The sequence below is a fragment of the Bicyclus anynana genome, chromosome 4 (genome assembly GCF_947172395.1).
Source record: "Bicyclus anynana chromosome 4, ilBicAnyn1.1, whole genome shotgun sequence".
NCBI classification, from domain to species: domain Eukaryota; kingdom Metazoa; phylum Arthropoda; class Insecta; order Lepidoptera; family Nymphalidae; genus Bicyclus; species Bicyclus anynana.
Window position 1 is genome coordinate 7,985,804 of NC_069086.1, and position 14,525 is coordinate 8,000,328.

The 14,525-nt window shown below is 33.5% G+C and overlaps 1 protein-coding gene across 2 annotated transcripts in view; it reads left to right on the top strand.

Moving 5' to 3' along the window:
* LOC112045659 (aquaporin AQPAe.a) overlaps positions 1-14,525 on the top strand; it is a 59,861-nt gene that overhangs the window by 24,821 nt on the left and 20,515 nt on the right. The window contains exons 1-2 of one of the 2 annotated variants that reach the window (XM_052891605.1): positions 12,389-12,409; positions 13,184-13,275. In XM_052891605.1, coding sequence (XP_052747565.1) covers positions 13,188-13,275 — 88 coding nt within the window. In that variant the 5' untranslated portion in view covers positions 12,389-12,409; positions 13,184-13,187. Of the gene's footprint in view, positions 1-12,388; positions 12,410-13,183; positions 13,276-14,525 lie in introns of those variants that run through there. The other variant, XM_052891604.1, reaches the window with a different exon arrangement.

Here is a 14,525-nt window from a genome sequence, read left to right on the forward strand (position 1 = left end):
CTATTCCATTTTCTTATGGTCTATCGAGCGAGCCATCCAATTTAGTTAGACGCACACTGTAATTTATATTATCAATAACTTTTCTTATCACGATAAGAACTGTTATCTCAAAGAAAATTGTTTGGGGAAAAGTTAAATTTATAATCTCTTTGAAGTTGTGCGCGGTGGCGTCACGGCATCGTTTGCCGTTACACAAATATGTGCGGATTACTTTGATAAAGATTTATTTTACAACTTGCGTTGGCCCGCGACTTCGTGCGCGTACTCAGCTAGCCGAGCTACAACCTGGTCTGGTCAAATAGATAGGCCCTAGAAACTTACCCAGGCGAACTCTATCTTAGTACTGATAAACCAATATTTAAAAAAATATACCTCTACCGAATGTTCTGAAACTTATTGTAAACTCAGAGTAGGATCAGAAATATCACAGTAATATCGGTGAGTTCGTAAACCGGTCAAATTGGTCCGAAAGTTGTAATGAAATTAATAATACCAAAGAACTGAACTTTGGTTCTTGGACGAACCCAGAGACCTTGGGTATAAATATTAAATCTTTGTACCCAAGTCTTGGATTGGTCAAGGATACTTGGGTATAAATATAATACCATAAAAAGTTACTCAAATGATTATGACAGGAATCGACACTAAGTTCTCTTCGAGGCACGTGGGTTTGATACTGCCGACTAACCAAAACGAGATATTTAAATGAAAAGTAAATAAGAACTCAGCATCTCATATATTGACCCAGGATTTGAACCCAGAACCCCGTGATTCGAAACCACATAGCTAACCACTGGACTAATTAAGCAGTATCATAAAATGGTTGTTAATTCTCTAACCGTATTTACTAATAAGGCAAGTCTACGCAATTCTCCAAAGGATAGCAATGATGAATGAATGAAATCAGCCCTTAGGGACATTATGAAGATATAAATTTTCCACATCAACCTTCGTCAGACTATAATGAGCGTGATGGCCTTATTTGCAAGTACGGATTATAAGAAACGATTGCAAAATCATTACAGTATAGCACCTTATTTAAACAAAAAATGTGCAATGGTTATATTTTCCTTATGTTTACGTATCGTTGATGTCTTTAATTTTTTTTATATTAAAAATAGTCTATCCATTTGAAAAATACTTCATATTTTTTAATAGTTACTTACGTACATTTAATATTGTAACCGCAATTTAAACTAAAGTCACGCGTGTAAGAATAAAAGCATGGCTAAAAAGTTTCATGCCGATGTGATGTGATGTTGTGAAGCAGTGATATTAAATGCCTAAATCTGCAATCTGCATGGTCCATACTGTAAACAACAAAAAATATTATCTAATACATAATATATAATTAAATTAAAACGAAGAATTTACAAAATATAATATAATATAATATTAATTTGAAATTTAAAAAATAAAATATTTATTAGAAATACACGCCATCTAATTGTCCCACCCAACCCAATACGCTGGCGCTATTGCGTACCCCTAAATTGATAAAAGTAATCGATAAAAAACAATAACAAATGTATCACAATTATTCAAATGAACATAAGTTCTTGCCAAATAAAGAAATAGATATTCAGACTTGACTTTGTTTCTGTACAAAAACGCGAGCACAAGTACTTGCTATTATCCCTATAGGTTATAATAAACATGACGTTATAGTAAACGATAGAGTTGGCACGACAGCTAAATATTTCCACGTTACGGTTACGACCGGCCCAAGGCTCGCTGCAGCTCACAAACAGTACACAGATCGTAAATGCACGCTAATGCGGTCGTAACCCGCGTTTGATGCCACTGCCATCATTATAGTGATGGGACAGGATCCTTACATCAAAAAAATGGACTGCGACAAACGGACGCACGAGTGAGGAGCTAGTTATTTGTCCAAAGAGATCATGATCACAATTAAAATAGAGATCGAAAAATGATTGATTTACTTAAATACCAGCTAATAATTACGCTCACAATCAAAATAACAACGACGTAGGTACAATATAATATCATTGCAAAATAGCGATAGAAAAGGTCGAAATCTCTTACTCACCAGCTGATCAGCTGAGTTTTTAGGTAAAATAAGGTTAAGACTATTAAATGAAAAAAAGATGGAAGATTGATAAGGTACAAGGCGACCTTATCAATATAAGTGATCTTATTGTAATTTTTAAAAACGAAGACCGAGAGTTGCTTATAATAAATAGGTACTGAACATAGAAAACGCTAAAGCTGACGCTTCATTGGATATAAATTATTAAATAGAAATATAAGTAATCCTAACATGGTGCGTGTAACAGACTTGCTAACAAATGCAATGCAGTCGTTGTATAAGCTTTAAATTAAGTAAGCCTAAGCAAACCTGGTAAGCATACTGAAGTATAAAGTATAAAGGGATGTCTAGATATTTATTACTTCCTCTGAATATACATATGTTTAAAAATGTCCTTATCTGAATCCATCGCGTGTGGAAATAGCATTGCTTAATGCTAATGCTGTAAGAATCGAACTAAGCGAAGACAATAGTCTATTTTCCATCACTAACGTTACATCAGACATTATCTTAACACACGCAGATGCCATACAATATAACTAAATTACTATCTTTGCGTGCATTAATCGCTGACGTCCAACATTGTGCAAACATGATATTACTATAGCATTTATGATACCGACGCAAATTTCCACAAAATTTAAACAGTGGACAAACGCAAATTTATTTAATTTTTCTCACTATTATTTTGACACACCGTCGTTTTGCAAATAGCTAAAAATTTTGGAATATATTGTACGTATGCTTTTGTTCATATATCTGGATCTATTGAACCGATTTTGAAAATTCTTTTACCAATAGAAAGTTACATTATTTTGTTTTCCAAAGGTAAAAAGAAAACTACAAAGGTAACACCGCGGAGCGTTTGTTAGTGTAAAATAATTTTCTCATTAAAAACGAATGCATTCAATGCTATTACCAAAAACCTACTCGTATTTACTTTGCGGAAGTAACTGTATTATCGTGGTGTTCGTGAACTTTTTTTTAAAACTACAATTACGTCATTACCAAGCAATATAACTTCCATATAAAACCAATCAATGTTATTCAAAACGCATTAGTAAAATTAGAGTCCGGATATCCATAACGCTCGATGCATTTAAAATGTACCTTACTGTTGACAGGTTTTGTTATAGATCGAATGCTTCATCATATTTTACAGGACTACGTACAGTTAACTCTCATTATATTATACGTTTTAACTATATTAGTATCTTACATTGTAATATTTATAGTTGTTGTTATTTTTTTATAAATTAAAATGTCATCCACCTTGTCTCAACACCTTAAGCTACCGGATCTGACACCAGAAACAATTAGCCGCAATCCTCGCTTTAATGAAAATATCTCTAATAATAATTTCTAGATTCAAAGTAATAATTCCTGTTTTCTAGAAAAGTAGTTTAGCTAGTGGCTTCGATTTTCAAACTTTATGCCTTCCCAGTATTTTAAAAGCTTTAAATTTTTTCCTGGTATTCTTTACTAAAATCATTAGTGTGCCATTCAGTTTATTCGTTTTCAATCGGCTTATAGAGGACAACTGATTAAAATTTCAATCAAGTTTCCATTAGTAAATAGCGATTTGGTAATCACGGGTGTTACATTCAATACATCCCTTGAGTATTTTATATGCGCATTTAACCGTGAGGTGAATTTAATTTTGTTCATATTGTTATAGCAATGGCCTCATATATCAGCAGGAAAGTATTGTTTACAAGTGTGTAACTTTATTTAACGTCCAAATCCAAACTTTAATATGTTAAATGAATTGCGTTGATAGTTTTTGCTTATTGTGTACTTACATTGTTAGATTTCAGATGCTCCTTTCTTATATCAAGAAGATTTTAGTACGTTGTTGTATTGGTATTTACTGGATAGATAGGTTCAATATTGGATCTAAGATTCTCCTTTATATCAAGGGGATTCCAAAAACTAATCTCAGCAACTTGCCAAGTAACTAAAAATGCAAGCCTCTTGGGTTTTATTACATGAATGGTTTTATCTTTATCTTCAAAGTTAATGTTTGATTGACATGTCATTTCCGATACTCCACTTATCGACTGTCATAAAAAGTGCTGCATGTTAATGTGAGCATTTTTTTATTTAATAAATATTGCCCATGTTTTTAATTATCACCAAAATTCCTGTTCTCCTCCCACTAGTCCAAAAAGATTAATATAAAAATAGGATTAGGAGTGGGTGCTACGTTAGTCCAGACGGGGATCAACCCATTACCCCTCCGTAATGAGGCCTCTTTTACCGTGGGAATATTGAGGCATTTTTTGGTTTATGCTTACACATACATGGGTACATTTTAATGATTAGGTTGTAATGTTTCTGTCTTTATAGATTTAATAGGTTTGTTTATTTACCCTGATTTAAATACCATTATCAGCTGCCCTTACCTTGAACTCGTCTAATGACAAATAATCATCACTTAATGCCACCATGATTTTTGAGAATGGTAAATAGATCATTGAATTATTAAGTTTTTAAATCAATATTTTCAATTAATTTATTAAAAAAAATTAAGAATACTTTTAAATCAATTAATTCAGATTTTGAAATTGTTTATTTATTTTAGATACTATAGAATGTCCATAACTTCATCTGCGTGAAATTCGGTTTGTGTTAATCCAGAGTATAACCTATCTTCGTTCGATATTTCAGCCAAATCCCATCAGTAGTTTTTGCTTGAAGGAGTAACAAATGTCAAAATAAACTATCGCTTTTAGTAGGATTTCCTTGTGAATTTTGGTTAATTTATCCTTACTTATCTTGTGCTCAGATTAAACGTATCTAATATCATAACTTGAAAAATAATTAAAAGGACAAAAAAATGTCACCATATTTTCAAACCAAAGGATCTATAAGGATTTGTCCCTCTTTTTCTCCATATTGATGGTCACTCTCTAAATAGACACAACTAACACGTCAAACCATCGTTATAATAACAAGTTTTCACTCGGTACTTTTCAGGTGGTACATGCTTTTTTACTAAAGGCTCTGAATTTTTTATAAGAATAATCCATTAGCGCTGCCCCTACATACTACTTTACTATTAAATGATTTGCCGTGAATCATTTTGCTTTTTGACCTTAAATTATATTATTAGTAGGGAACTTATAATTTCACCGGCATATCAATTCAATCAACCCTTCATGTATTAATGCAATACAGACATTTTGTGCTGCTGCATCTGCTTGATCATCAATAATCAGCACTGTGTGACAACCTTAGACCATTAATAATTATAATTATAATGGTTATAATTAGTTATTAATGGTCTAAGGTGACAACTGACAAGTATGCGTGTGTGTGTGTGTGTGCAAAAGAGCCTTTATGGCAGAAGTAACGGTAATTGTCTTGACGAAGTTACTGAAAAATTCAATGCAAGTAGTTTCAGAAAATAAATAATTTTCATCAAATTGTGGTTTCACTTCAAGATAACCCATAAAGATATAAATACCGATCGCTGCGCAGTTTCACTGGTTTCACTAGCAGAGTTCCCTTTTCCGTAGAAACATGGGGATAAAATATAGCCTATGTTACTCGCATATACGCCTATAGCTTTTCATTGCTGAAAGAATTTTTAAAGTCGAGTAGTTTTGGAGCTTATGCTTAACAAACATAAAATCAAATCTTACATATTTATAATATTAGTTAAATAAAATCACTTTGCAATCATCAAAATATTGCATAATATACGCACACAAAATATGGTCAAATTCTGAACCTCCCTATGTATAGTCATTCAAAAGCAGAAGTTAAAACCTTTTTATAATATTTCATACGCAATATTTCACACAAGTCGTTGTCGTGAAATGCCTGCACGTATCGTCCATTGTTGTCCAAAGTTATTAACATTTACAAGTCTAACTACATCTAAATCAAAGGCAAATAGTGGCAATATGACTATTTCTGTGTATTCATTACGTAATCATATTGCATAGTTGATGCTAAGTGGAAAATAATTGTCTATTACCTACAGAGCAACACTTTGCAGGGCGTGCAAGAAACATGTCCCACATGGTAATGCCCTGGGCGTATTAACCTGAGACATGGGCGAGGGCGTGCCTGTAACTTTACCTTCCGATCGGAACAGAGCAATGCGTGCCTCCTACATCACGAACTGAACGATTCAGAAATTTTAGACAAAGATAGATGAGAAATTAGTTTGCACTTCTGTCAACAATCAGACTACTTTATATGTTGATACTGTAAGAACGGGATCTACGCGATTGAAACCGCGAGGCACTGCTGATGTATTGCTGTGGCTTGGCAACTTCGTTCGTAACACTGTCGATGGTCCGCGGGGGGCGTGCAGCGATAAATAAAAACTCACGAACGATTTCGCACCCGCACAATCTTTCCCCCCGTCGCTTGCATATCATGGGAGTGTCGTCAACGAACTTACCACACTATACACTAGCAGTGCCAGAGAGGATGAAGTTACGTTGAAAGGCAGTACTTCACTACTCCTATACAGTCTTTCCCGACTGGTTGAACGGTAATGGGAATATTGGTCATGTTTTTTTTATTTTTATTTTATTTATTACTATTTATTTGTAGGTACACCACGATAATTAAAAATAAGCGAAACAGAAACATAAGAAGAAGTAGAATACAAAAGGCTTAGGAACTTATATTAGGACATTAATTTGATTGCACCTTAATCAATATAGGTACTAGAAAATTTTACATAAATAAACAAATAATTTACGTAGGTACTCGTAGTGACTGCAATCACTTATTTGTCGACCCTTATCTACACCCCCTGTGCTTTATGTAAATATCAATTCAGTGAAAAATAACAGTAAAAAAGAGTGTTAGTTAGAATAGAGTAAGTTAGAGTGCTCATTAAAATGTATTTATATAAGCATTCTTTATTTAGTTTAGTGTCTAACATTGTACCTAACCTACTCCATCCAATTATTTTTTAAAGCGGTTCCGATGAAACCTGTAAACTTAGATGCAGTACCTACAAAGTTTTTATCCATTACATTGTAAATTTAATGTAATGTATAAAAACTTTGTAGGTACCGCAAACGCCAAAGAAGCTAAATCGATTTTGATGAATTTTCATATTATAAAACAAATCAAAAACCTTGAAAAGGAGTCGTGCATTTATAACATTTGCCAAAAAAATATCTTAAACATTGCATTGATATTTGAGGAATTTGGTAAAGCAGAAATTATTATCATAATCATCATATTAATATTATTTTCATTTCATAAGTCTCTAATAAAAACGGTTAAACCCTGTAGTGATAGGACAAAGGCTAATTAACGAAACCGGAATTTTATAAATGTAACCGAATTAAATCGTACATATGTATGCACATTTCAAATAATATGCATGAGGAAAAAACTTTTTAAAAATGCTGAAAGGTCATTGATAATAATTAGCACTCGGGAAAGGTGTTGTAGGTTCGTTTATGGTCAATGGTGTAGGTCAGGCCAGGCCCGGTCAGGGTAAACCACGAAAGCCTTGCGATGTGCATACCTACTGAATACACTCGCTGCATGCAGTCAAATATGGACCGCTGCCAACATACCCGCCTGCATTCACATTCAGAGCACTGAGGCACATCGATGTTTATATTTGTACCTCGACTTCGTTGATATGAAATTTCTGAATTCTCCTACAATTAATTACCTGCAGTTGAATTCATAGACGTTGTGTGGGTGCTCCCAAGGGATCTTTCACCTGCAGAGTGTCGAATTTAAACTCTATGCGTTTGATAATTCGAGGTCTATAAATTCCACTGTTAGCTGTATAGGTAAGTGAAATCCATCACCTATAATAGGGCATCCAGCACTTTTCAGGGCATGTCAGGAATAGGTCCTACAAAGTCCTGCCTTATGCCAATAACTTTAGGAATTGTAGTAAAGTCTTAAGTACCTGTAACTACACACACACAGGCAAACAGGCAAACCTTTTCTTATAACCTATTCTTATAATATTACCGTGCTTTTAAAATATTATTTTCCCTTCACAAAATAATTATACAGTCGGTTGTGGATAAACCATTTTTGGTGTACTACGAGTATTTACATAATGGTATTAGATATACCATTATACTGCCTATAAAGGTATAATGCTGTATTCCAGTCTGAATATTATAAGCACGGCACTAGAAATTCCTGTACGAGCTATGTAACAAAAAGCTCTACACTCCACTTCAGACAAATGATTTTTAATTAAACTTGGTTAATTTTATGGTGACTGAAACTTTGTCAGTCCATACTCCATGGCAACCATAGGTAAGAAGTACAGTTTAGCCAATTATGAAATTTGAATCGTGGAGTGCTTTGGACGGTAACAAGTTTCAATGGTCAGTCCTCAAATGTCCAAGTATAAAACGTAATTTATTAATATTTCTATCATTATATGGATATCATAAGTAGTCATGTCTCCAATCGCCAGAGCCTTAGCTAGAGACCATGATGACCAGATTTGTTGAAACCTGCTTCCCAAAGCTACCGCAGTCTCCATAATTTGTTACCGTACTTATTTACCTATATGGTAGGTAAGTACGGTAACAAATTCCAGACCTTCTTCATTTTATTAAAGCTGAAAGTTTGTCAGCTCATGCTTCTACTATAAGTAAGTACAGTAGCCAATTATGGTATTTGGACCGTGGTGGCTTTGGAAGGTAGCATTTAAGGATCCAGACCATCAACCTTCTAAGTGTAAAGTATAAGTAAAATAGTAATTATGCCGATAATAATATAAAAAAATTAAACTTTACAAACTTTCAGCTTTTATAAAATGACGAAGGTCTGGAGTTACGGACTCTCCGTTATTTATAAAATGATTATGTCTGGCTACGCAGGCGCTTAGCCTATACTAATATTACCTATTAAGAGGAAAGAAAAAAACTACTGAACCGGTCTGAAAAATTCTTTCACTGTTAGGAAACTACACTATTCCTGAGTGCTATTGGCTATATTTTATCCCCGTATTCCTACGAGAATGAAAACCACGCGGGAGAAACCGCGCGCCGTCTGCTGGTCACACTAATATTATAAAGGCAAAAGTTTGTGTCTAAGTGTGAAAGTGTGTAAGTATGTAGTATGTTTGTTCCTCCTTTACGCTGCAGCTACTGAAGCGATTTGGCTGAAATTTGGAATGGAAATAGATTTTACTCGGGATTAACACATAGGCTACTTTTCATCCCCGAAAAGTCCATGGTTCCCGCGGGATTAGTGAAAAACTGAATTCCACGCAGATGAGTCGCGGGCGTCCGCAAGTCCATTATAAAATCCGGAATCACGCTAAATGAATATTTGCTTTGAGTAAACTAAAATAGGCGGATGGGTCACGCGGATGCAGATGCGGGAACTAAGTGGTATATTTCAACTATTCCCTTGCTTTACTTTCTATTTTGTGTAATTGACATCCGCTTCAAATTGCTGGCTCATTTCCCTACACAAAATAATTATACAGTCGGTTGTAGATAAACCATATTTGTTGTACTATTTACATAATGGTAATAGGTTTGTACCATTATACTACCTACATAATTATTTATTTTGTATGAATAAAAGCTACCTATATGATACCTACCCTAAACCAAATATACTGTCTATACATATAATCGAAATAAAAGGAAATCTTTAATTTAGATATAGTTAAACAAGCATTTGTTCTTCAGTTCTGGAAGACAAGCAGATCAGGGATTTTAATAGTACTTTCACTGGAAATTAGTTTACTGTTTGTCCCAAGAAAGGTTTTTGCGAGATTTATTGAAAACTGAATTTGACGTGGACGAAGTTGTGGGCATCCGTTAGTTGTACACAAATAAACAATTATTATTTATAGAAATATAACAAAACCTAATCCTCATACATTATAGTGCTTATCAGCATGCAATGCATGTGACTTGTTAATGAAAATAAAATTAAACTTTCGTAAATTATTTATTTATTTTAAGTATTCGTATTCTGTGAGTCAAGGAACCTTGAATTCTGTGGTAACTCATACTACTTTCAACTACTAATTTATTATTAAATTACTGACTTATTTTTGTTAAACATTAGGCTGCCTGTACTTAAATAAATTAGCGTTTTCCCATACAATAGGTACATCCAGCCCTTCTGTCGACTATTATTGTGAAAGCGGTAGTTCCGTGAAAAAATGTTAATAGGCGAAACCATGTTATCAGATTTACCAAACCAGCGACCCGCATCGTTGCCCAGATTTGAATACCTGTCATTAAATGGCGTTAATTAAGGACTACCCTCAGCAACACTGCAGCAATTAAACAGTTTTGAAGTAAATGTCCAAAGTAGTGGTAGAATTTCTACCATTAATTCACTTGATTTAAATTTGTATTTATGTACGTATTGTACCTAGCTTATCTACCTAATTAACGTCGGCATAATAAAAAATTTTAATAAAAAAAATACAACCGACTTCAAAACCTAAAAACGTACCCACTAAACTAAAAAGTGAAAAATAACACCATAATATGTTCTACCTGCTGATCAGTATGAAGGCGGTGCTAAGCCGGTGATGTATTAATTCAAGCCATGTGAGAATATCTTATAGATTTAGATTTTGCAGACAGTGTTGTTTCATGTGGTCCTGTCAGAAATGGCTTAAATTAAGACAACACCGGCTAAGCACCGCCTTCATACTGATCAGCAGGTAGAACATATTATGGTGTTATTTTTCACTTTTTAGTTTAGTGGGTACGTTTTTAGGTTTTGAAGTCGGTTGTATTTTTTTTATTAAAATTTTTATTATTTTTCCATTTTTAGTGTACAATTTCATCTCAAACGAATGCATCAGACCCCTAATGACAGTCAAAACCCATCTTGGTACAAATATAGCACGTTACATATCAGCAATACAAATTAATCAAGCCCAAGCACAAGGTAGCTACCGTAAACCGTTAAGGGGTTCCCTTAATTGACCTTGGTCTTCATCATCAGACCCCTAATAACAGACACAACTCATCTAGGTCGAAAGTTCTCAGCAATGCGAATTAATCAAGGCCAAACACAAGGTAGTTACTGTAAACTGTTAAGGAGTTCCCTTAATTGTCCTTGGTCTTCATCACCAAGCCCCTAAATGACAGTCACAACCTACGTATGTGGAAAGTTTTCATTAATACAAATTAATCAAGCCCAAACACAAGGTAACTGCTGTACATCGCCGAGGAGTTCCCTCGTCTGTTTTATGGCTTCATCATCAGATCGATTTTAAACCTTCATGAAATTGTAGTGCTTAAAAGTACTAAATGGAAAAGTATACGAACACACTAGACACCCATATAATTTTCAAAAGTTCCTCTCAATTTCTCCAGGATTCCATCATCAGATCTGGACATGATGGCAATGGGACCAAATGGGGACTATACTGTTCCAAACAAAAAAAGAATTTTTGAAATCGGTCCAGGCGTCTTTGAGTAATCGGTGTACATACATAAAAAAAAAAAAAAAAAAAAAAAAAAAAAATACCGACCGAATTGAGAACCTCCTCCTTTTTGAAGTCGGTTAATAAAGTAAAGTTTACCTGAAATGCATTTATTCATGATATGTATCTAATAAGTATCTAGGTACCTCCTACTTATAAGTGATAACCTTCTACTAATAAAAGTCGTAGGATGAATAGGCATTTTCCAAACCAGAGTGCATTCCATCTAAGATTGTATTATACCACTTTTCAAGTGTCACGTACAGAATAGTCACTTTTTAATTTGGGTAGATGCATTTAAGGAAAGACTGCTTCGTCATGTTAGATGGTTGGATTATAGTCTAAGAGAGAACTTGAAAATAAGATGAGACGATTGTCAATAGCATCCTATGATTATATTTTTTTTTTCACTCCTAAAAAAATTGTTAATAATGCAAATATTAACGTAGTTATTATTATTGTTTAACTAGTTATGTAGCAAAGTGTCGCCTATCGAAAAAATGCTATGATTAAACTATTCGATCTTTTTAAAAATAAACAGCTTAAGAACTCTATCAAATGAATAAGCCCTTAAAAACGTTTACTTAGTAAAAACATTATTTTCTTGCTGATGCTAGTTGTAGAAGAGCAGCTATCAGATAATTTTTTTATAGCTTATCTAAAGCGGTAAGAAAAGTAGCAACGAAGTAAAGCAACCTAAAAAAATAGAGAAATGAAGGTATTACAGACAACAACAACTCTTATAACACTTACAGTTATTTAAAATTTTGGTCATGTCGCATAAAATGCACGTTTTTAAACTGGTTATTTACAGTTGACCGCTAAAGTTACATTAACGCCGCAGTTATTTTTGAAGCAGTTTAAGGATTCTGTGTGTCTCGTGTGATTTAAATCGCTGTTTGTAGATGATAAGCAATAAAAACGTCAAGGCACGTAAAATAAAAGCAAGCTTTTTAATTATTCTGGAGACGTCGGAACGCATTTTTTTATGTCTTGCTAAATAGTTGTTTATAAAATATATTTGTATCACAACTGTAAGAAATCGAGCGTTAGTTTACTATAAGGAAATATTGGTTTCATGAAACGTAAAGCTATCGAAATAAAGAGTTAGTTACTTACAGTGTTAATTAACTTTACAGGAAAATATTTCAGATGTGTATGTAGTATGTTGAAGTTGTGCGAGTATAAAAAGATAGTCGTACTCTTAGGCGCCGGGATACTGGCCTGGTGTCTTGCAACACAGGTTTTGTACCCAGTGCGAGCACCAGTCCCCACATTATCACATATTCAAATTATAACCTAACACAGTTATATTCTTGTACATATCATAATGTGGAGAAAATAAATAAAATTTCATTTCAATTTCATTCATTTCATTTCTTAAAAAGCTCAAAAACTTCTTCTAATTGCGACACAATACTTTTATCAATTTTTATATTTATTTCTCGGCCATGCAACTAAAGTGTGCCACCTCTAAACGTGGCTAGGATGCCTACATCTATCTTCACTAACAATATAAAGAGGAGGGATTTGTTTTTTTGCTTGTAGCGAATAAGCTCCGAAACAAGTGGACCAATAAAAATTTCTTTAAAAGCTTATAAATTCATTTTCAGAGTTCCGCATAAAACATGTTGAAATCGAGGACAACTGCTAGATGTATTTAAACTCGTAAAATAAACAATATTATTATTTTTTTGTTTCAGAACCATGGGTGAGCTGGGTAACAAACTTGGCTTAAACGAACTGTCTGGAGGAGCAGCAGGGATTAGCAAAGCACTACTTGCTGAATTTATAGGTAAACTAACTAAATATATAAAAAATAATAGTACATTCTCTATCACGGAAATACTATTAAATGGATTTGGTTTAAATTTGGTATTGAGATAAAGTATATCACAGTTATTGAAAATTTTATAATTATTACGGGATTTGTATGAAACTAAATTTCGATTGATATCCCGGAAGTCCTTTAGTTGTATAATAAAGTATTAGATTATAATTTGCCTTGTAGGTAAATAAGATATGAATTTAAATTATTTATGGAAAATGTGGATACAGTTCAAACTTACAGGGTGCTGGGGGAGTATTTTCCATAACTCTGGGGTTATTCTTATTATACTTATAATTTACCGAAAATTAATAAAAAATGTTCAAGGAACATGTGTTTCTTAAACGCATCCTTATAATTATGACGTAGCCAAACTTTACGTATTTGTAAATGCAAGGATAGATAGATTAAGTACTACATAAAGATATAGGTAGATAGATAGTCGCCCGGTGTGTAGTGCTGCCGTCGCCCCCTACGTTACCGCTGACATCTAAAATCTTGTATTGCGCAGCTTAACGCACGATGTTCCGAAATCTCGTAAATATAGTATCCTATATATATAGTAGGATAGATAAAGGCGTGTGTTACATAGATAATCGGAAACATTCGAATTACTTTGTATGAAAACGAAAAAATTGTAGTTAAAAAACATTAGTTATGCAGTTGTGGACTCGTCAACACCTTGAAGTTATCGGAAATACTCCCTGTATACATATAACCCACCTAACATAAATGAGTCTGGCTTAAAGGCCTTTGTTAAAAAAAAATCTAGTAATTTTTCTAATAGTCATGTCATTGAATAAAAAAAATATGAAAATAATGTTTGTATTTAACGATGAATCACATCAATCATTATCTCTTTGCCTACTTCTTAGTCATTTTAGTCTTAAAAGCAGAATGTATTTTATTTTAATAAAGTTAACCACTATAAACATAAAATATATTACTAGAAGACCATATTAATTAATAATTATCCTCAAGTATATACTAAGTGTTGTGTAAAACCTAGTCTTGTAAACAATTAATAATGTTGTTAATCTTTAATTCTAGGATGAGATTCGTCATTTTACTAGAAGTTACAGCTTATTCTCTTAGATCGATTTAATTATTTATTTCCTTGACTGTACCAAGAATTTGTTTAGTCATCATCATTGTCTGCCCATACTTTAATAGCTTACTACTGGGTCAAGCCTGTCTGCTTATAGGACAATGGTTCT